The 22554-nt window shown below is 47.0% G+C and overlaps 1 protein-coding gene across 1 annotated transcript in view; it reads right to left on the reverse strand.

Moving 5' to 3' along the window:
• Nucleotides 1–19468, reverse strand: part of LOC140996767 (zinc finger SWIM domain-containing protein 6-like) — a 47305-nt gene extending 27837 nt beyond the window's left edge. Inside the window, exon 1 of the mRNA XM_073467248.1 lies at nucleotides 19032–19468. Coding sequence (XP_073323349.1) covers nucleotides 19032–19464 — 433 coding nt within the window. The 5' untranslated portion in view covers nucleotides 19465–19468. The remainder of the gene's footprint in view (nucleotides 1–19031) is intronic.
• Nucleotides 19469–22554: the final 3086 nt, after the last annotated feature.

Genomic DNA, 22554 nt, shown 5'->3' on the forward strand with positions numbered 1-22554 from the left:
TGCGCAAAAGCTGAAAATCAGGGGGAATGGGTCTCTTCTGTCAAATGAATAGTTTTGGGAAATCAAGTTTCACATTCTAGCTGACAGTTAGATGAGAGGATTGACACCAATGTCTGGAGCCAGAGGCTGGTTAGCTTAGCTTAGCACACAGTCTGGGAAGAAAGGGAAGCAGCTAGCCTGACTCTGCCCAAAGGTGACAAAATCCTACAACCAGCAGCTCTAATACATCATATCTCAGTTCAATCCGTACAAATTAAACTGTAGAAAAGTTGTGGTTTTACAGGGGGTTATGTGCAGGACTGTTTTAGGACAGAACTGGCGACTTCCTTTTTTCCTGCCTAGGTAAACAGTGTAACCTTCTGACAGAGCTAAGCTAAGCTAAGCTAAGCGGCTGCTGAAAATAGCTTCATATTTACTGCACAAATAAAAGTGTCAGCAATCTTCCAAAATGTCAAACAATTCTTTTAAAATCAGATAACAATATTTTTTAACATGGCTACAGACCTCAATGTACTAGATACCTTCATTTCAAAATAATATATTAAGTTACAATATTACTGTCTGTGTAGAGTAATACATGACTTATGACACTACGTTTTAGTAAATAACCTATATAGAACAATTAAATAGCCTAGATCTTTAAAAAAATAAATAAATAAATAAATGGCCTTGGACACAGTGATGAGCAGGCAGACAAAGGATCATATAGTATATATCAGTCTGATATATTATGTGATAGAAATAAATATTTTTGATTGTAGGCTTAGTCATATGAAACACAATAGACCTATACCTTCTATAATGTAGCCTATAATGACATGACAAGACAAAAAAATATTTTTCTATGCAATTTAAATGTGAAAGTGTAAATTTCACATAAAGAAATTTTCATTCACAAGTGAATTAAGCCACTTTCACAAATGTTCAGTTCACAATTGACATATTATTTTAACATGTTGAAATTTTAGCTTACTTCACAAGTAAAGATGCAAGTTTTATATGATTTCGTTTGTCATGTTTTGTTCCCACATGTGCAACCTATTATCCAGATCTGAAGTCACATGTGAAAGTGTACATTTTCATTTAATAAGTGAAAAAAGCCAATCAATTACTTGTGAAAATGTCCAGATTACAACACATGTAACAACATTATTTTCTTTTAACGTGTTTCAATTTTAGTTCACATGTGAAAAGGCACATTCCACATCATTTTGGTTGTATAATTTGAATTTCCAACAAAGCAGGCTATGTTTGTCAATGTTAACTATTAAACACCTTAGTGTAAAATTACTATGGGTGTAATTTAATAATGGCAACTGCAGGGTATTGGGTGAACTGTCCCATTAGCTGCTATTCGAACAAATTTCTGTCACTGGAGAAGTCAGTAGCCTGCTAATTCCGTCTCCTGGCTGTACATTAACTATACATTATCCCAATCCATGTGCAAGGTTCATTAGTGTGAATGAAATTACAGCTGGCTAGAAAGCTGGAAATGAATGTGTGTAATTAGCAGAGGTCTGTCCCAGTAGAGCCACGCAAGCTATAGACAGAGGTAATGGGATCCATTGGAAAGTCATTGTCTGCTTCTTCAGGGTTTGAGTATCTTTCTAATGACAAACCTATACAGTCGAGACATTATAGTGTCCTTTTCCCTGTGAAGGAGGGGAGTCTGGGTCGGTCGAGAAAGTGCACAGGAAAAGAAATAAACAAAGAATACGCCGATATGTTTCATTGGTTTTTGAATGTGTGTTTGTGAGGCGGAGGCTGTGTTCGTGAGACCTTCCGCATAATTTGCATGCAGAAAGTGAGCCAAAATGACATTTGCTGTGCCTGTCAGAATTGATTACAGATGCGTTTCTCGTGCTTAATTTGAACTTTGGCCTATAAATCCTTTTGTGATTAATCTTTTTGATAAAGCGGCACTCAAAAATGTGTCTCGACATCAAAGCCCGAAACACAAAAAAAAGGACAAGAAGAAAACAGAACAAAAGTATAGAAAAACGATTCTGTAAAGCACATCACACAGACATGAAGCAACTACTGTGGAAAGCAACATGGCTGAAAGTGAAGGGAATTAATTTGCATATGAAAATAGCTGGCCACTCACAGCACTGGACTGGAAACTACAGCATGACTGCGTGTGCACATGTGCGAGTATGTGTGCGTTTTTAGGTCCACTTGTCCATGCCAGGAAATAACCTTACACTCTTATACCCTTCCCATTTCGTTTGGAAAGTCACCCGACACACTCCACCACACACACACACACTCACACACTCACACACACACACACATATACAACCCCACCCTTTGACACACACTCATGATGCCTTCATGCATGCACGCATACTGGCTTCAGTGACTCCCTGCAGTCAACCTCCTTCTGCTCACAAACAGCCCCACCTCTTTCCTTTTTCTCTCTCCAATAACTGACTCCTCCCCTGTTCCTCCCTCCCATGACACACACACACACACACACACACACACACACGCACGCACACACACACAGAATTTTGCCTAGCCCTAAGCTGACCCGTTGTGTGTGTACTGACGTCACACACTAGACAAGGGGAGGCATCATTCCAGACAGACACACACACGTGCACACCCACACACACACACACACACATACACACAGGCCCCAGCCGAGGGGGAAGCTGCATTCCAGCACAGGCACACAGACACACAAACACACATCACCACGCCTGGCGGTGGGAAGCATGGGGAGCGCTCAGCTGTAGCGGGGAGGTGGGGAAGAGGGCCAGGGGAGGCGGAGGGAGGGAGGGTGGGGGGGAGTTTTCAGAGGAGGGAGGAGGGAGCCATGGCTCTGAGCCAGTGTTCCTCTGAGCTCAGCACTTCCCCTTTCAGCTCCAGCCAGCCGCCAGTTTGCGTAACGCAGCCCATGCAGCCCTGCCGGCTCGTGCTTAACCCCTTCCTTCCTGGAGTCACTGAGGTCACACCCGCTGTTCTCTGCCACATCCTGGCGTAAACCCTCCCCCTGCCCTACATCCCACCCCCCCCCAACATCCCCCGGCTCAGGCTGTCCCATTATAGCACGGAGCACACTGGCCCAAGACTCATACTTCCACATTATCACCTGACACGGATGGAAGCAGAAACACACACGTGCACAAAACACACACAAACACCACGGAGAGATGATGCACTCACCAGGAAATAGGTTAACCTTTTACATGCCATGCCACGTTCTTACAGTATATCTTTGCCTTACCTATAAATTAGAATGAACATGAGACTGTGTAAATGGCTAAATAGGTAGGTAGCCTGTCTTAGACTGACATAGATTTGCAGCTTCAACTCTCTTTGAAGACAAAAGCACTGCAATACAAATACACACCCATTAATTTGCGATTACCAAGCAATTATCATTGCCACAGAGAAACTAACCACCTTGTGACAGATTTGTTTGTATTATGAAATCACAAAGAACAAAGCATGTGTAATGAGGCGAGTAAGGTATGTGTGTCTATTCAGCTGTATGTCCATTGACCTTCCAACAGCTTATGTAGGCCAAAGTGTCCACTCTACCCACAGAGATGTGAGGCCTCGTACATCAGACGTGGCGCCTTCCCCCCTAAAAACCCCGATGAAAAGTGTCACAGCTCACACTAACCACTGCAGACACAGTCCACGGCGGAGGGATGGGCAGAACGGGGGGGGGGGGGGAGTGAAGGAGGGAGGAGGGGGAGGTACTCTCACATTTAATATCACTTGACACGCGTCATCCAGCATCTCTCAAACAGCCGCTGAGCCTGTGTCAAAGCTGCGGCTTCGTCGTAGAAGCTGCACATGCGCACGCAAGGGCGCACCTTATTCACGCACACACACACAAATACAAAACAAAGGCAACCCGAAGACAAATATCTCAGCCACCTGGCGCCGTGATCGACGGGCTGCTGCAGAGAACGGGAATAACCGGGATGAAGACAAGTGAGGGAAAGAGGAGAGGGGGGGGAGGAGGAGGAGGAGGGGGGCAAGAGAAAGGTTGAATATGTCTCTGCTGAATCGCGGTGGTCGATTCTCTTGCCTGCGGGCTATTCCTGTAAATATTGACGTTGATGTTAGGACCACTCTCTTAAGGATAAGCTATAAAGCAAGGGGGTTAGATTTACTCCGTGCAAACTATAAGCATCTGAAATCACATGCTACACTTGGCCTTCTCGGAGCGCGTTCAGGGGGAACAGCGAGAGACTTTCAGGGTAAAGGACTGTGACCGCACGAGGGGTCTCAGCTCTCCCGGTAGGTCCACAGCACACTCCTCTCCCTCTCTTGATGGTTTAGGTTTCCACTCTCAAAGCTAAAAGCAGGCAGCTGACATCAAAACCTTCGGAGAGACCCCCATTTCCCAGAAAACAGCTCTTGTTTCATGTAAATAGCTGCCTTTCGTGGCTACATTGAGATAAATTGCACCCTGCTGGACAAGAGGGAGACAATGTTCACCCTGGAGCCTCTTTTGTTGACATCTGTGCGCGTTGCCATGACGACACGTGTCCGACCGGTGAGAGCGCGTACATACGCGTGTGTGTGTTTGCATTCATGGGTTGTATTTGTGGCCTTGCATACGTGTTGGCAAACACAGGCGAGGACGCAGGGGGAAGCGGGCAGGTCCGCACACATTGAAACGAAAACACAAATACCCCCTCTCATTCTTTCTCAAAACGCACAGGAGCTTGCGAGGAACAACACAGGAGCGTGACCAAAACTCTGAATCAGGTTAGCCTTGCTTCCAACTACCACATCCTCGTGGGAGGCTGCAGGCGGAGAAGTTTATTACTAATCGTCCTCACGTTAAAAAGGGCAAAACTAATCCAACTATGACAACACATTTTCCAGAGGCCCTCCGGAGTATTGTATGTGTCCGGTCAGCTGGGAATTAATCTGCTGGAGGAACGCAATGATGCTTGAATTCATTTTAATACAAGTGGGTTAAAGATGCCAGTCCTCCTATGGGACCACCATTGCTCCACGGACTGTAGTCTCCATCCATCTAACTTTATGCAGGAATTACTGGGATTGTCTGAGCACTCACAGCACCTCGGCAATGTTTGATCAAATTTGCTCAAATTAGAAATTTTCATAGACGACAGAAGAATAATCATATCCGTGTGCAATTACGCCGATTATGTCTCTTCGGAGACTTGTGAAGTGAAGGACTATGTCACCTCTGAGACCACAGGAAACAAAGGCCAACTGCTTTGTTTATATTCCACCACGTGTCTGTACTTTGAGGTCCTCATTATGTTCATTTGGGATGCCAGTGTGCTGAAGGAGGACAGGGGGGTTCACTGGGGGATTAAGACGGGGGGGCACGACTGAGGGGGTACACACCCAGTGCCATGGCAACCGTAAAAGAGGTTGAGAGTGCATATTAATCATAAAGAATATGTGTGCATGTGTGTGTGAGAGAGAGAGAATCCCCTCCTGTGGGCAAGTCAGCATTCACCCATGAAGTAGGTCAGTGAAATTTGCCCAAATTAGGTCAATGGCAGTCAATGGGTGCCATCCTGGACAAGAGAAAGAATAAAGAGGAAAAAGAGACAGATAGAAAGTCCATAAGGTTAGGAGAGCAGAACCAAGCCGCTTACTACATCTTAGGTTTAACACTTAGTTAATTACTGTTGCGCTGGTCCATGTAACACACACACACACATACACACACACACACACTCCAAACACACCAAAAAAGCCTCAGAGAGAGGAACCAAAGCTCCCCCCAAAGCGGAGAGAGTTCTTTACAACTTCAAGCCATCACTTTTTTCTCCACTCAAACATCCCCAGTATCAGAATCAGTGTGCATCAAAAAGCCCGTTTTTGACTGAAAACGCTTTTGATAAGCAGTCCGATTCGGTTACGGCGCTTAGGTCTGATTATTTAGCAACCCTCCTCCCCTCCCTCCCTCCCTCCCTCCCTCCACCCCCCTCTAGCTGTGTGGATGGTAGCTCCTTTGTCATCCGCCTCTTGTTTCAACTAGCTCCTTCCCTCCCCATTTTTGAAGAATCCACATCGGGAAGAGAGGTTGTTGTGCGTTGTTGCCAATAAACGGCGGAACACAGGAACCTTTGAAGTCCGTGGCACGATGTGATTTGCTTTCATCGTCCCGCATCTGTCAGTCAGCGAGAGAAAAACGTGACTCCAGAAAGGGAAAACTTTTTGCTTCTTTTTCCTCCCCAATTTCCTCTTTGCACATACACATGCACACGCAACCAAAACAAAACAACAAAAAAAATGACAACAAAGGCAGCCAGAACCACAAAGGCTGTATTGGGCATTAGACAGACAGGGAGTGGGCTGAATAATAATCTGTGCGGAGTTGCGAGGTGTTCCAGAAGATTCTGATGTCGCTTCAACTGGTGCAGACTGACTCTGCTTCTTTCTGCCTGGGCTTCCTTGGCCCACTTCCACACAAAGGGAGGTGTGTGTGTGTGTGAGAGAGTGTGCACATCCCACTATAGCTGTGGGGTGCTCTCTGAACTTTATTCTGTCAGCCCTCTGTCGCTCATCTCACTGCAGTTGGGTGTCAGAGAGGAGGAAGAGCATTGACAGGTGTCTTCTGTGGGCAATGTCTGTTTGGAGGAGTGATGGCGGAACCTGGGCCTGCACCTAATCACACAAGCCTGCAGCCTTGCTCTGACAGCCACAGAGGGTTGGGGATGGGGTGGGGGGAAGGGGGGGGACAAAGGCTCCTTTCCCTGGGCAGCGATCAAACTCGAGCCCCTGGCTTGCCTGGAGATGTGACAAGGCCCACTTCCCCTTTGGTTCCTTTTTCCCCATCCTCGCCCTGCTGCCAATCATGTGTCAGATGCTTCACGCTCTCGCACGATGCACTGAGCGTATGTGTTTGCGCTCAGGCTGAGCCTGTCTACACAAGTTAAAGAGATGTACAGAAACGAGAGTGGAGGAGACAAAGGGACGCACGTGGACGCAAAGAGCTTCACAGGAAGCGTTGAGCCAGAAACGAACAAATGTACAAGCTAAACGTGGCTCGGAGTGAAGCGAGCCACGATGAGTTACAGTGACTAACGTTACTAGCCAGAGAGAGAAAGATGCCTGGCTAGGGAGGCTGGGTATAGGAGCCAGAGAACTGAACTGCAGCCAACCTGGATGAGGCCTCAGTCCAGATAAGTTGGGACAGTACCAGGGGCCCAGCTACAGCCCGTCAGAGCTGGGAGGAGGAGGGGGGGGCAAGTGAATTAGCAAGAAATACAGAGTGAAAAAAAACAGAAAAAGAGAAAGAGAGAGGGCAGGCAAAACAGAGAGAGAAAGAGAGAGAGGGGTTTTGAGGCTTTTCAGCTCCGAAGTGGGATGGAGGGGGGATGGTTGGAGGGAACTGCTGAGAGTCAGGCAGAGCTGGAGCCGAGGCTCAGAGGCAGGGCCAGGGCTGAGCTGGGGCTGCTGAGAGAGGAGCCAGGGCTGAAGGCCAGAGGAAGGAGGGAGGGAGAGAGAGGGGCTGAGAATAGGAGGAGGCAGTGGCAGAGCTGAGGCTGGGGCCGGGGCCAGAGCCAGGGGCCCCAGCTTTAGATTTAGTCAGCTGTTCCCCTGGCCAGCAGCTGGAAGGGAGAGGAAGGGAGGGGAGGCAGCAGGGGAAAGACAGCGCAGAGACTTCAGGGGGAGAATTTTAACGGAGAAACGGAAAAGTGAGAGGAGATGGAGAGGAGTAAAGAAGGAAAAAAATAGCTCAGCGATAGAGAAGGGAGAGAACGAGGAGAGCAGGGGGAGAGGGTGGTGTTGGAGGTTTGGAAAGAGGACAGTGGAAAAGCCATTAGATTCCTATGAGAGAGAAAACAGCGCTGAGAGCAGACAGACTGACAGAAGGTGGTTAAGGCTCACTGGCTTCGCAACCACTCTTCCCTTCCTCCCTCTCTGGTCCTCCTGCTCCCCCATTCCTCTCTTCCCTCCCTCCATCCTCCTCCTCTCCTTCCGTCACTGGTGCACTATTCTCTGGCTACCTTCCGTCTCAACCAGTTGTGCTTCGGCAACAGCCCCGCTATTCATTACGCACGACCTGCAGGCATGACCCTAAACACACACCGAGATCCCAAACAGGTGCCCCACACACATACATACACACACCACAGCAGCAAAGGGATCACACATGACTGGAGGGGGGGGGGATACGCAGGGAGTGTGGACAGAAGGGCTGAAGTGAGAAGAGAGGGCTCTCTGTGGCTGCCTGAGAAGCACTGCAGGAGGAACAACAAGGAAAGAGGGATGGAGAGAAGAGAAAACATTGAAAGGAGGAGAGAAAAAACGATGTAATTAAAGCAGAGCGCGTACACGCTTTGTTTCCATAAAAGTGGCGAAATGAGATTTGGAGTAGGGGAGCGAGGGGCGAGGGTTTGCCACGGGGCAAGCAGCCACTGCTAGCAAAGCACTTTATGGCCTATTATATTCCATTCAGATGGACCAGGCGTCTGGGATAAAAGCATTTAGTCTGTGCGTTAGTGAGTGACTCAGCACTCGGAGCCTTCACAGGTGGACCCCCTCATAACTACACAATGCATATCAATGAAGTGGCTTGCTCTATGCATATGGATCACTCACTCCCACACCTATGCCTCTTTTTTTTTTTTCTTCCCCTCCACCTACGCCACCTTTTTCCTCCTCAACCTTTCACATCTCCTTGTGGAGACACTCTCTGTTGTTTACTCTCTTTTCAGCCGGATTGAAGTAAATCCATCGGCTCTTTTATATAAAAGCCTTTATCATGAGTAGTAGTGTCCAATTGGGCATGCAATAAGAGAGAATGGATGGGAGCGGTGTGCTCCGAAAATAAAAAAAAAGCTTGACAAATGAAACCCTTCGCGCATTTCTTGCATCACATTTTTTACTCGGCTTTTCCTAAAAATTAGGGGGGAGACATGTCTGTGCACGGCTGGAACACCCACCCACCCACCTCTCCTCCTCCCGTTCCCTCTCATTTAGTGTCGAGATGGTAGACAGCCCCCCCTTTCCCTCTATTGCTTTCTCTCCATCACTCTCTTGTCTCCCTTCACCCATCTGCCCTTTCCTCTCCGTTCTACCTCTACGCCTCACTATCCCCTTCTCTCTTCCCCTTGGTGGTGGTTAATGGCACAGGGATCCAGCGTGGAATATAGATCAGCGCGAGATGGATGGGGCACCAGGAGCTCCGGCCAGTCCCGTAGGTCCCAGACCAAAGATTAACTAAATATTAGCTGACAGGAAGAGAGAGAGAGCGAGAGGCAGGGACACAGCTGCAGCTGCTGGTGCCACTGCCGGCAGAGCAAACGACAGAGATTGTTTTTAACCCCCTTTGCTCTCGGGAGAGACGCACGCGATAAACACACGAGCGATGCAAAAAATACACACAATCGGGGTATACATGCTGCCACGCGTACGCACATGCTATCAGAGGCACCCTGGGAGAAGGAGTCCACTAATCACATTCTCTCCCACCTCCCCCCACCCCCCTCTCTGCCCTGCCAAGGCGGATGGCGAGGGGGGAAAAAGAGGAATAAATCTTTATTAGGCGATGTGTCCCTGCTTTATCGATCGCTTCGCTCCTTCCCTTGCCTCCTCCCTCTCAACCCCCCCTCTCTTTCTCTCCCCTCCTTTTGTTATTTTAGGCGTGTGTCTGCCATCCAGTCCAATTGAGTCAGGCTGTACATCAGAGAGGACCATTACCCATGTCTCCCTGGGCTGGGCTGGCTGTCACTGGCTGCGAGGGGGGCAGGAGGTGAGGTGATGTAGCCACCCAGGAGGGACAGCTAGCCAGCTAACAGCTAGCCAGACAGACAGGCAGCCAGATAGTAGGTTTTGGGCAAGAATGCAGACAGACAAGGGCGGAAGACAGTCAACAACGCCAAGTGACAACAATGATGGATTTAGATTTTACCTCCACTCAAGTCCTGCATGGTGCTACGAGCACGGCATAGCAGACACAACCTTATCTATGGTGCTAAATTCTCACTAGCTGCTAACCAAAAGAAAAAAGGGTCACAGCTTTTTTCTGCCAAATGTTTACAGCGAAGAATCTACGGCACGTTACCGAGCGGTAACAATGCTCTGTAAAAACAAAGGGCTGGGTATGGTTTCAAATCTTTCATCACTAATTCTGATAACCCAAATTAATACTTTTTTCAGTGCCTTAGAAATAAAAGCAAAAAAGAAATTCCATTTATTAAAACTGAAGAAGTCAATCAATTTTGTCTAAACAAAAGCAACCGTACAAGGACTTTGTCTGGATAAAACAGGCAATTTTTGGGGCCTTTTTGTGGCTTTAATACGTAGGACGGCTTAGAGAGATGACAAGAAGTCAGATGAGAGACAGGGAGTGTTGTGGCACCCCGGTAGCATCATCCCTCCTCTCTCTCATCCCTTTTCCTTTAAAGTCTCCCAACCAGTAAAGTCATGAAATGGCTGAAAAAAACAAAAATCAAAAGAGGGGGCATTCAGCAAAGGCCCACTGAAGAGAGAACACAGCCTCTGTACATGGACCACACACTTAAATCAGGAACTATCTAATCAAAGAATAAGTAAATAATATTATGATTCTGACCACAGCTTCTTCAGTACATCACTGAAATGACAAATATATCTAAAGTAATAAAACCAAATGAATTTCTGAAGGGCATGGCATGCTGAACCCTGAAAAGGTCACAGGATTGTCCTCGAGGCCTGGAAAATATCAGGGTGAGGATCATTTAAAAACTTCAGAGAAGGACACCACAGTGAATAAGCCGAGTCCTGTTCCTCTCCTAATTCCAGGCGGAGGTAAACAGAGAGCTTCTAAATGTAGAAACAGTGATAGCCTCTGAGGTCTGGATGCAGACTGCTAGCACTGAGCAAAGAGAACAGGAGCTAGCTAGCCGGCTAGCCTTTCCTTTGGGAGTTTCGACACAGGAAACACTATGGAAACATGCTGTATCTAGATAGGGGCAGTGTAAATAAGATATGAGTTTCTATTGCCTGGCTTGGGAAATGAAAATGGTAAATTGAGAAGGGGAGAAAGAGAGACCATGAGAGCTTATAAACACAGGGAAGGAATGCACACAAAAAAGGAGGAGGATAGGCACAGGTATGGAGAGATTAGGGGTAGAAGAGCCAGAAAATAAGACGAGGGGAAGATGAAGGGCAGGAATGAGATAAGAAAAAAAAACCAAGCAAGTAAGGAAATGAACATGAAAGAAAAAGAATGAACCCCTTCAAGACAAAACTATTTCGAAGGGCAAACTAAATTCCATACTCAGTTGAAAGCCCTCCTATCCTTCCCCTTGAATCTCGCTCATTCTTTTTCTTGTCTGTCTCTAATGCCTGGAGAGCCTTTCTAGCTCTATTCAGCTCCACCACAGAGCAGTGAATGCATGTCTCACATGCCACACAGCCACGACATCGTTGGACCAGGCACAGCCAGAGGCACCTCGCACTCTCAGGGCCTCCTCCTCCGCATAGCTCACACAGCACTTGAGCCTGCCGGGCAAGGAGAGAGAAGGGGGTAAACTCCCCCTCTCTATCTGGCTCAGATTCCCAATTGTTCCACAAAAGGACAAAAAAAACTGGGCAGTCTCGAATCTCTCTCTCAGCCGGGCATCTCTCATGTGAGAAATTGCTTATTGGAACATGCAAAGGACACGTTCAATCAAGCAGGCAGTCTTTTCCTTTGGTGAGGTGCTGTTTATTGGAAAACAATAACGTTAGCATTGGCCCGTCTTTCAAGCAGAGCAATCGGCCACAGGAGGAACAATCTGACCAGATTGACCTTTGACTTTAGTAAATCCCTTGGGGTCAAGTGAGGAGGTCAGCACTGGGCCAGCTCAATTCTGGGGGAGGGACAAGTCGATGAGTGAACACCTCTGTCTGTGTGTGTGTGTGTGTGTGTGTGTGCAATCGGGGTCAGCGGCAGGTAAACCCTCATCCTCTGCTGTTGTTTATTCTAAGGCGCCTAGTCGCTGGCACCGCGAGGCAAGTGTGTGTCTCAAAAGCATGTGTGCAAGCAAGTGTGTGTGCGTGCAAGAGTGGAAACGGGATAGGGTGAGAATGATGACAGACGGGAATGTCATCCACCCTCTTATCATTTACATGCCTCACCTTTATTCAGGCTGACACACACAGCCATAAACATGCTCGCTGAGCCATTAACACACAAAGTCCTACACGCGCATGCACGTATTCACACACAGAGAAAAACGTGCCTCTACAAACAAGCCCGTGGAAGTATTTGTTGGGGAACATTTTTGCCAGTCATTTACAAAAACAGCAAGAGACAGCGTTAGACACAACACAGGAACATCTTTGTGGCCTTGGTGGCCTCTTTTCAGCAAGCAAAACGTACGGTGAAAGTTAGTTTCATGTGGACGATGCATTACAGGCCGAAGTCGAGATGGTCTTTGCTCTATCCTTAAATTTTGTCTGGGATGGATCAAAATATTGCCCTTAATCTGGGACAAGAGCAGGTAACGTTCTCAGTAACAAAATATACAGTGATTATATGCACACACACACACACACAGAGAGAGAGAGAGAGAGAAACACAGTCACACACATACTCAAATCGTTTGTAGCCTTTGGGCTGATCCAAAGCTGTTTGGCTTCTGGGGAGAAACAGCTGTTGACCAAACTGCACAGAGAGGCTCTGTCCTGTGGCAACAGTGAAAGCATGTGTAGTCTTTAACACGTATTCTCATACTTATGGAGTAAATATGCACGCACAGTACACATACATTGAACCTTCCACTGCAGTGAGCAGAGTCTTGGACTGCTTTGTGCTTATTTCAGCAGCCCATTGGTGCAAAGAGGAATTCATTAAAAAGAAAAAAGAGTGAAAGGGAGCATCAGATAGGAGAACGCTGAGTGCTGCATTCCCCTGTTGTTATTATTGCCAAATCGAAGAGAGAAGGGCGGCTGGTAATAAAAGTCATTAAATGAAATAGAAAAAACGGCTTTTAATAGGGCCTTGTCGTTGTGGATTTAGTAGCCTTTCTATCGCCTGCTCCCTCTGCTCCGCTCACTGTGCTCACGGTGAAGAGAGGGGCAGGAGCTCTGTGGAAGGAGCACTGGATTCCTAGACAGAGTCAGCCAGCCGAGGAGCTGTGCTGACGCACACCCAGCAGCCACAGTCTGGGACAGGAGACAAGTCAAACTGGAACGGGGACTGGGGCAGACGTTAGACAGCTCATGCTGGAACCTTATTACTTTAGCCGGTTTATTTTAACAGAGACGATGCAGGCCGATCTTGTACATTGAGTGTCTCTGAAAATGAGCCAGTATTAGCGTGCAGGGTAATTTTGAAATGTGGTCTTTGGGTAACTTGGTAATAGGCCTGAGAGTGTGGCAGACGCACGGTGGCTAGGGCTGGAACTGGGAACGGTGATTTAAGAGGGGCAGAGAGGAAACGGCTATGTCTGGGACCAAGAATGGGACCGGGAGGGAGGCTGGCTCCAGTCAGGTGGAGGGACTGGTAATAAGGCAGACCAAGCTAACTTGAGATGGCAGAGGGGCGGTCTAATGGTACGGTCCTACAGGAGAACGTTATGGCTGGGTGCAGAAGCTGGAACATGGCTGGCTAGAGGAAGTTATGGTCTGTGGTGGGAATGATCTATCTAGAGGCACATCTGGGTCTGGGAATGGTGCAAGTTAGAGTTTGGAGTTGGGGATGTGAGAATCATTGGACCTTCTGGAAACTTCTGCTGTTCTGGGAACGTGACAAAGCTAGCAGAAGAACCAGCGGTCATTCATCACTCTATGAACACAGCACTGTCGAGGTTTGCTTTATGGGTTCAATCCTGAAGAGGGCCACCCAGACTGAAACTGGCTCCGGCTGACTGTCTGCAAGTGATCGAAGGCGGAAATTGAGCTTGTGCTGAAACTCATTACGAGGAGAATGAAAGTAATTATCGCGTAAACACATTTCAGATTTACAGTTCACGTGGAAGATATTCTCCCTAACGAATGATTAACAAACACCTCATTACCTGGGCGATCTGTAAATCCAGCTATCGATCGTGGGACTGAACTGAAAACGTTAAAAATAGAGACGAAAGCTAACGTGTTTCCACTACGCGACAGCTGAAATGTATCCTATCTTCTTTTCCATTCAACGAACATACTGGGACAAAGGCCTGGAATCTGCTTCTCTCAGAGACACACAGTCAGAAACAGAGAGAGAGAAAAAGAGAGAGAGGAAGCACTTTCCCCAAAGACTCAATGTCTCTTCACATGGATGCGGTTGCTGCCCCTCTCTCTCTCCCCCTTGGACAGCCATTTGTTTACACTAGCTCTAGGCTCAGCCATGTTTCCATGACGATACAAGCCCAGGGATAGTCAGTCACATGGCTGGGGGTAGACCTGAGGCACCGGATCCAGGATCGCTGCTCCCAAACGGTCTCACCTTCGAGCGAGTTGGAAAACAGCAAGACTGGCTTTAATGTTTACTTTGATCCTCAGAAAGAGCCTCACCGAGAAAACATGAAACATTCTTCAATAGTCCTGAGTCATATTGTGTCTGCATCTCTTTAAGCCCTGAGTCACAAGTTGAGTCTCTCTTTACAACACTGGTTTCACGCAGAAGAACAGCATATTCGGAAGCGTTCTGTCTTTGGTGGCAGGCATGTGGGCTCATTCTCGACGGGCATTGTAAAAAAATAAAGGAACTCTCTAACCTAACAGGAAAATAAAACCAGATCCACCCACATGAAAAGAAACGGCCCACACACAAACAAAAAGAACAAGCCCCTCAACCACCAAAAACCCAGCTCAGCCTGATAAGCGTCTCGCAGACAACATGCTCATGCAAGATTCACGTTTGGCATCTTAAATTCTGCACCTCATTGGACAAAATGCTTGAAATGTCTATGTGGGTCCTCGAGAAGCCCTTTGTAAAGCCCTGTGAATTCTTAGTTCAAAAAAAGTGCAGAGCACAAAAATGTGTGTGTGTGTGTGCACGAGTGTGTTCTTGCACAAACATGCTCGGTGTTACTCCACCTTTGTAAGAGGTACAGATTTCTCCTTGGCATTCGGCTTACGGCTTTGTCGCACAAACAATAACCTGCAAGTGTGCGCAAATATTCTTTGTTGTTTTATCAGCCTCTTTGTTTTGTGGGTGTTGTCTTGTGTCTGTGTGTTGTATTGTTGTAAATTATGTCCGATATTGCCACGATACTGCCTGAATGCTAAGCACACATGTGATTTAAAGTCAACAGCAAGAGACAGGTGGATTTACAGCTCCTCTGTTCACACACCTAAAGCGTGCCTTTTAGGAGCTTAACGTAGAGTCTTGCCTTGTGATTTTCACCATCTGCGTTACAAAAAAAAAGTGAGCGGGTTAAAAAAACGAGGGGAACCTCCAGCCCGGTTGTTATTTCGACGTTTCGTTGACATCATGATAAAAAGAGGGTGGGAGAGAGAGAGAGTAGATGACGCAGAAACCTAATTAAGATTCTCCAGAGCGTGAACAAATTAACCTGAGTTATGAGCATGCAGAAGCGCAAGACAGACACACACGTATGCACACACACACATACCGATTCGTCTCCGAAATAGGTGGCGCAGAGGAGGATGACATTCACACTCAAACAGGCATGACTGCCATGGACATTCAGTGATATTTTAGACGGGCGAAAGCAAAATTATTATAGGCTATCTGGTCCAACAACACCACCATGGAAAATACACCAAAATAGGCTACGGGATATGCATATCTACTTTCATTCTGCTTGAATTTAAAACAGCCTCCACAATGTGTCCAGCTCATCACTCTGATTTGGGGCAGCTGCATGATAAAATGACATGCAGCTTCATGTGAACAATTTGCCTAACAAGGAGAGCTGGATAAATAGGCTGTAGCATGTAGCTTACGCTAATGACATTGCAGAGAGCGACATATGCCGGGCATCAGTATGTCACTCCACAGGGACATGGGGTTTACGGTAACAGGATAGTAAGAGTGAGGTGGTGTGTGTGTGGTGGTGGTGTTGGTGGGGGTGATGTTGTTTTTTTACCTCCTGGCACAAAGCCCTGGAGGCAGACAGGGAGGGGTGGGAGTTAGAAATACAGGGGTCAAAGGGAGGAGGAGGAGGAGGACAGTGCATGACAGAAATGAATGAGAGGAGAGGGGGTGAACTTGACCCAGACTGGAGGACTAAAACAGGAAGGAGGGTAATGAAGTGCAAACATGCTTTGTCATGCCATGTTAGAGCCATAGGATTAGAATTCTATAATTAGAGGACGGGGCTCCATAATACTAGCCTTCCTTTCAGCATGATGAGCTGCCGAGTCTAAATTACACAAGGGGGCCGCAGAACAGATGCTGTGATCAGAACAGGCAGCTCTGGAAGTTTTCTATACCGGTAAATGATGCTCAGTTACTGCACTGCACGGTCTGATTGAGAAAGCTAAAGAAAATGTGAAACTTCGGTGAGATCTACTGATATTCCTGTGATCAGCTCGCGACAATGACATTTCCCCGACAGACAGCGGTTGTTATGGGACTGTTCTCCGGAGCGACATGCATATTTCATCCTATTCATTTGCAGTTTTTTTGATGTATTATTACACACGGAGCCTTTCTCGAGCAGGTTGAGGGTTAGGTATGTGTTCCACTAGATGGTCAGCGGCTGACAAATTCATCACTAATCCGACAGAAGAAAGGGTGCGAGAGAAGGGCTGGAGCTGGGCTGTTATAACACCGCTATAACAGGAGGAGCAGTGGACTGCTAGATAACACTTGCATTCATATATGAATATTTATCTGGAAGGCTGGCATTGGAACAGATGAGCTCGCATGGGAGAGAGAACAACCCATCCATCTCACTCTCGCCCCTTCTCTGCGCTTCATTCTTTACTTTCATACATCCCCTTCTCTGGCAATCACCATTTCAATGCCTCTTTCCTCTTTTGCATTTCCACCCACTTTTTCCCTCTAGGCTTCCCCTTCTTTTTCTTGATATCACCCGATCTATTGCTCTTCCCCTTAAACGCCATCCCCCTATCCGTTCTCTCTCTGCAGCACTGATGTATGGAGAGAGATGGAGCAAAAAAGGGAAAAAAAGCGTGTGATTAATGTCTTTGAGAAAAAGATAAATAATCACAGGAGACTGGGGGCTGGTAGTTGGCCTTAGGGGAGTAAATATGGAGAGTTTTATAGCTGCTCACTTGGGAGAGAGAGGGGAGGTGGAGGAGGAGACGAGAGGGGGAGGAGAGGAATACGGCGACAGCAGATCCATTCAAGTATATTAGCTTCCCCCCCATACACAATAACCTCCGCATCTATTCTATTGCTCTACTGTCTTTCATCATCACCACTGAATCCCATCCCACTGACAGCACACACATGAGAAGCCACACAAAGCCACGCACGCTTGTGTGCACGCACAAACACACCCTCACAACCACCCTGCACTTTTTTTTTTTATCCAGGCCAGACCCACTGTATGTGTTTGATGGGCCAATACATGTGGTGTGTGATGTGGCTGACAGCCCCCTCCCATGCTGCCCTGCTTTTAAGCCCTCATCCTCCAGTGGCTGCCTGTCCCCTGGAGTAGATTGCATCTTTTATTTATCATTTTCCCTTCCTTCGCTTTATCTACCCCAGCTCAGAAAAAAAACAAAAAATTCTGGGGCGAAAATTGCAATCAGCATAACATGCCCTCCTCCTGCTGTGTACTCGCCTGTCATCCTCCACTCTCTATGAGCATGCAGGATGAGACTGACAGCCCGTGTAGACGAGGACACACACATGCACACACAGATGCACGCACAACCCCCCTCTGTGTTTATCAAACCCCCACACATACTCTCTTCTCTCTTTCTGTCTTTCACACGCGCACAAAAAACACAAGCGTTGGCCAAAGAAGATGACCCCGTTGCCCTCTTTGTCACTCCTTCTTACTATTTTCCGCACACAGCTCCTCAGTGACGCCTCGCACTGCTCTGTGCTGAGTGCCGAGCTTCCTAAAGCCCCAAAAGAGTGAGCGCATAAATGAGTCTAATGCTGGGGAATCTGGTAAACAGGCCAGAGAGGGAGGGAGAGCTGCCTGCCTGTCTGCCTGCTCCATGGCTACTATTGTGCACTGCACATTCTCTGAGCCCACAAGAGCTGAAGCCATCTCCACACAGATTCTTTGGAGGGATAGTAAGCCAAGAAGTGAGCGAGGGAGAGGGAGCAAAGGGGGGAGGAGAGATGGAAGAGGGTGAGGGAGGGAGGGAGGAAGAAGATCATGCATAAAATCTTGTTTGCAGAATGCATTAAGATTCAGATGAACTGGGGGGGTTAATGGGATTAGAATCCTGAACCGTTTCCAAGGGTGGGGAGTCGGATTGACAGCTGAGTCTATTGCACTGACGATTGCAGTGAAATATTGTTGTACTGGCAAAGGCAGCCAGCCAGGCAGGCAAGGCAGGCAGGCAGGGGGTTGCTGAGCCTACAGCACCTCTGTTTACTCCGAGCATTACCACTAATAATGCAGCAGAGAGGAGGGAGAAGGGAAAAAAAAAAAGCATTTCTGCTTTTACCAGCTGCATATAGCCTGGGCTTTAACTGAATATTGGAGAGGCAGCCAGCAAAAGCTTCAGTCTGTCTCACAAAGGTGTTTGGCAAACAAAATAGAAGCACTGTGGCTTTAAATCGCCGTCCCTCCCACCCTTTCTAAATATCGTCTATTTAGCCAGCGGTGAAAAGATATAGGGGGCTTTTGTCTGCGTACCCATTGGTGGGGGCATGGAGAGCTGGAAAGACATAAAAATAGGAACAAAGTGCTAAGCTTCCAATTGGGATGGCTCTGGGCAATTCAATGCGCGCAGCTCAGTGGGCAAAAACAAGGAGAAGTGGGCTACTATTACGGGCTTATCTGAAAATAGGCTATTCTCACACAGCTATAGGGTAGACTGGTGTGGAAATACCCTGCATTGTTTATAATACACACGGCTATGGGAGGCAAACACAAGCCCTTTAAAAAGTCTGGCACGGTTCCATAGAAAAAGGGCAGACGCTGCGAGTTAGGTGTTTTGTTTATTATACGCTGTTTTCCTGCGTTATTGTAACGTTATAGTCCACTCACCGACTTGCAATACGTTGTCCACCCAGCCACCCTCTAGCAGAGTGACACCCCGTAGGAAAGGCAGCTGGGTCTCGTCATTATTGTCCCCGCTAGTTCCACTTTCCTCTCCTCCGGCGTTGAAAGAGGAATACATACAGATCTCCTTCTCGCTTCTCGGGAATGACCAGTATACGATCCTCCGCTGGACGGGTTCCGGGATCCTCTCGAACCGCTCCTCCACCCTCTGAAACGGCCACTTCTCCGCGACTCTGCGCGCCGCGATGTCGAGCAACGACTCGGGGTTGTGCGTTTTTCCATTCCCCGACCCTCCCGGAGCGGACCCCGCGCCGCCACACAGGACTCCTCCAGCCCGCTGCCCCTGCCTGCACGCCGGGTTGTAGCCGGGCCTGCAGCAGAGCCGCTTGGCTGGGGGCTGCTGGACTCGCTCGGCCATGATCGCACCGCTTCCAACCTGAAGCGCAGTTCCTCTCCGATCATATAAACGGGATAAGGAAGAGAAAAGGGCAATCTCGCACCGATTGTTTGCCGTACATGGAGAGACTGCCCTTATTTGGAAAGGTGGGCGGCGCTTGCGAGTTCCGTGAAGTCCTTTGTGTTGTCAAAGTAACCGGGATGGGCGGGATCCTGGAGCGCTGCCAGCGCACGAGTGGCGCTATAAAAGGAACTGGAGGCGGAATTCCCGAACGTCGGCAAATCCTTTGTGAAGCCGTGCGGGAGCGCGAGGGCGGAGCCCCGGCGGCCGACGGCCTTTGAAGTTTCCTTCTTATTTGAGTTTAAAGGCGGGGACTTAATCCAGGGGCGGTCCCGCAGTTTCCCACAGGGGTAAAAGGGGGCAAGAACACTGACTCTTTTCCTTTGGAGCCTGTGCTACCACCCCGGGCTCCAGCTTCTTCAATAACAACGTGATGGTTGTTTTTCGATTCTTTAGAGACAGAAAGGGCGTGGGAGGGGAATGTAAAGATACGGAGCTGGACATGCTTGTCCTCTGTAGTCACTAATCAGTCACTTCAGTCAGCTGTTTGGCATGGGCTTACTGTGCTGCAGCCCCATATAGACATTTAATCACAAGCACACTTTGAAAGACACGCTTTCTCCCTCTCAGTTCAATTCAAAGTAGCTTTACTGGCATGGGAAACAGACGTTTACATTCCCAACGCAGGTTTGAAATAAATTAAAAACAACAAAAATGTACGGAAACAGAAATATTATAACTTTAGCGGAAAGCTACATAGGCCTGTAGAATAGTTATATAGCCACCTACACACACACAAAGAATATTACTTTTAAACAGTTGCTTTTCGACAGCTGCTACACAGATTTTACAGTAGTGTGGAAAACACTTGTAGAGTAGTTGTTGATGAAGGTTCTCAGTCATCCACGTCATGGTAATTCTAAGTGCTGCATCATAGGCAACTGGACTTGTTTCAGTTTCTTGGAGACGTTTCACCTCTCATCCAACATGCTTCTTCACTTCTGACTGGAGGGGAGTTAGTCCAGTTTCCCATGATACAGCACTTTGAAACTTGTCGGCTTGGCGTCTGCTATAGCTAGGGTAGAAGTTTCCATAGGTCTGAGAAAATAACTCTGATGATGTCATCAGGGTTATCTTGTATAGAGGGGCAAAGTGATGGAGTTGGTGACTGTTAAACGAGACATCACTTACAGTAGGCGACTGTTGTGTGTGCAGCCTTTATAATCAGGTATTTTCACATTCTTATATTTCATTAGTTTTATAACAAACTGCAACTTTCTCAAGATGAAAAGTTATCTTAAAAAATCCAACATCATATGTATAATGCATGGCACAAGCAAACAGGATCAACAAATTATTTGGCGGTTGCTGTTCACTACCATACATATTTTTTTTTCTGAAAGAAGGCCTGGTGGTCCACCGGAGGAGGCGTGACTTTGCCTCTCAATTGGGACAATAAAATTTTAAACAGAGCGCCTGTTACAAACCAGGGATGTGGAGTTTGAAATGCATTTACCACCCATAAAGGCCCTTCAGTGCCATAAAGTTGTGTTATGTGAAGTCTAGGATCCAGTGTTTTTGATGCTTCACCCATACTAGTGGCTTTAGATCAAGATATTTGGGCCTCTGCTCCATTGATTCTCACCATTAATTTTTAAGCGTTTTTAGTCTCTCACAAGTCTCTATCAACTTTATGAAAGCGCAACACTAAACTTCTGTAATACCCCCTTTAACAACTCCGGGTCTACTCATGTTCTCTACTCTTTTACTCCTTGCAGTAGTTGAGTCTATCAAAAGCAAAATCAAAGGATGTTGAAAATTCCTCAAGGTCTGGACAGACAAGCGTTTTTTCTTGTAACCATTATGACACACACCACTAGTGGAGCTGGTTAACTATAAATTGTGGTGCAGTCATTTTATGGTCCTCCTCCCTGTCTGTTGATAATGTTAGTTCCATAGCTGCGTCCTGAAAAGGGGGCCTACTTCTGTAGGAGTAAAATAGTCATCAGGGGTTTAGGGTGCGGCTTCATTGCCCACCCCCTGGGTTCTCTCCGCCTGGGGAGACATGTAGCAGAAGCAAATAATTATACGCATGTAACAAAAAAGCCACCAGATTGTGGATATTTTTCTAAATTGTCTATAAAACTTAGCCAAAACTATGCTGGTAAACCAGAATGTGTGTTTGCAGTGTGCATGTCTGCATGTGTTCCCAGCTGCCCCTCTCCTTCCTCTGTGAGTAGGTCTAAAAGGCTGGCCTTTGAACTGCTCTGAAAGTGATCCATGCCGTATGGACAGAGCAGATGTGGCCTAACCTGATTTGGTTTCAATACTTCCCCACAGGAAGTTCACAAAGCCAGCAGGTCCTCCTTTGTTATGTTAGTCATCTTTCTCAGAAGGCCAGTGGAGCCTTTTGCGTTTTCACAGAGGTTTTTTTGCCTCATTGTTAGCTTTATTCCTAGCAGTTCCACACATGATCAGAAGTTTCAGCTATGTCATCTGATTCTGTATCCAATAACACGGTGGCAGACATGACTTTACAGCATATTCATGGAATACATATTCATATTTTTTCTATATAAACAGACAAGAGAGTGCAATAGGCTCCAAATAAGTCATATTATGCCACACACAAATGTTACTAAGATATGCTAAAGAATAGGGTTAACAGTATGTTTAAAAATAATGTTACCACCTTTCTGAATTTATTAAATTTAGTATGTAGGCTTCTGCATGTTTATTTTTGTATGATTTAATACATTTCCTGGATGCCTTAAAAAACCTCTGCTTTGTTCCTTTCAACAGATTTATTGTAGGGATACTAATGAGCATAATGCTTCATAAAAGCTCTTAATTACCTTAGTTGATTTCTGTACTGCCACTGTACATTTACACAAATTGTTGGCTAAAATGTTACAGCAAAAGCACTGTATCATCAACCGCTTATTTCAAGTTTCTGTTTCCAGGAGAGAGGACAAGTAAAAATGGCTCAACCATAGTCAGTAAAAAGGCAATAGTCTTTCCAAAGTCACAGACACAGAGAGCTTTATTTGG

Source organism: Pagrus major, chromosome 5 (genome assembly GCF_040436345.1).
Source record: "Pagrus major chromosome 5, Pma_NU_1.0".
NCBI lineage: Eukaryota > Metazoa > Chordata > Actinopteri > Spariformes > Sparidae > Pagrus > Pagrus major.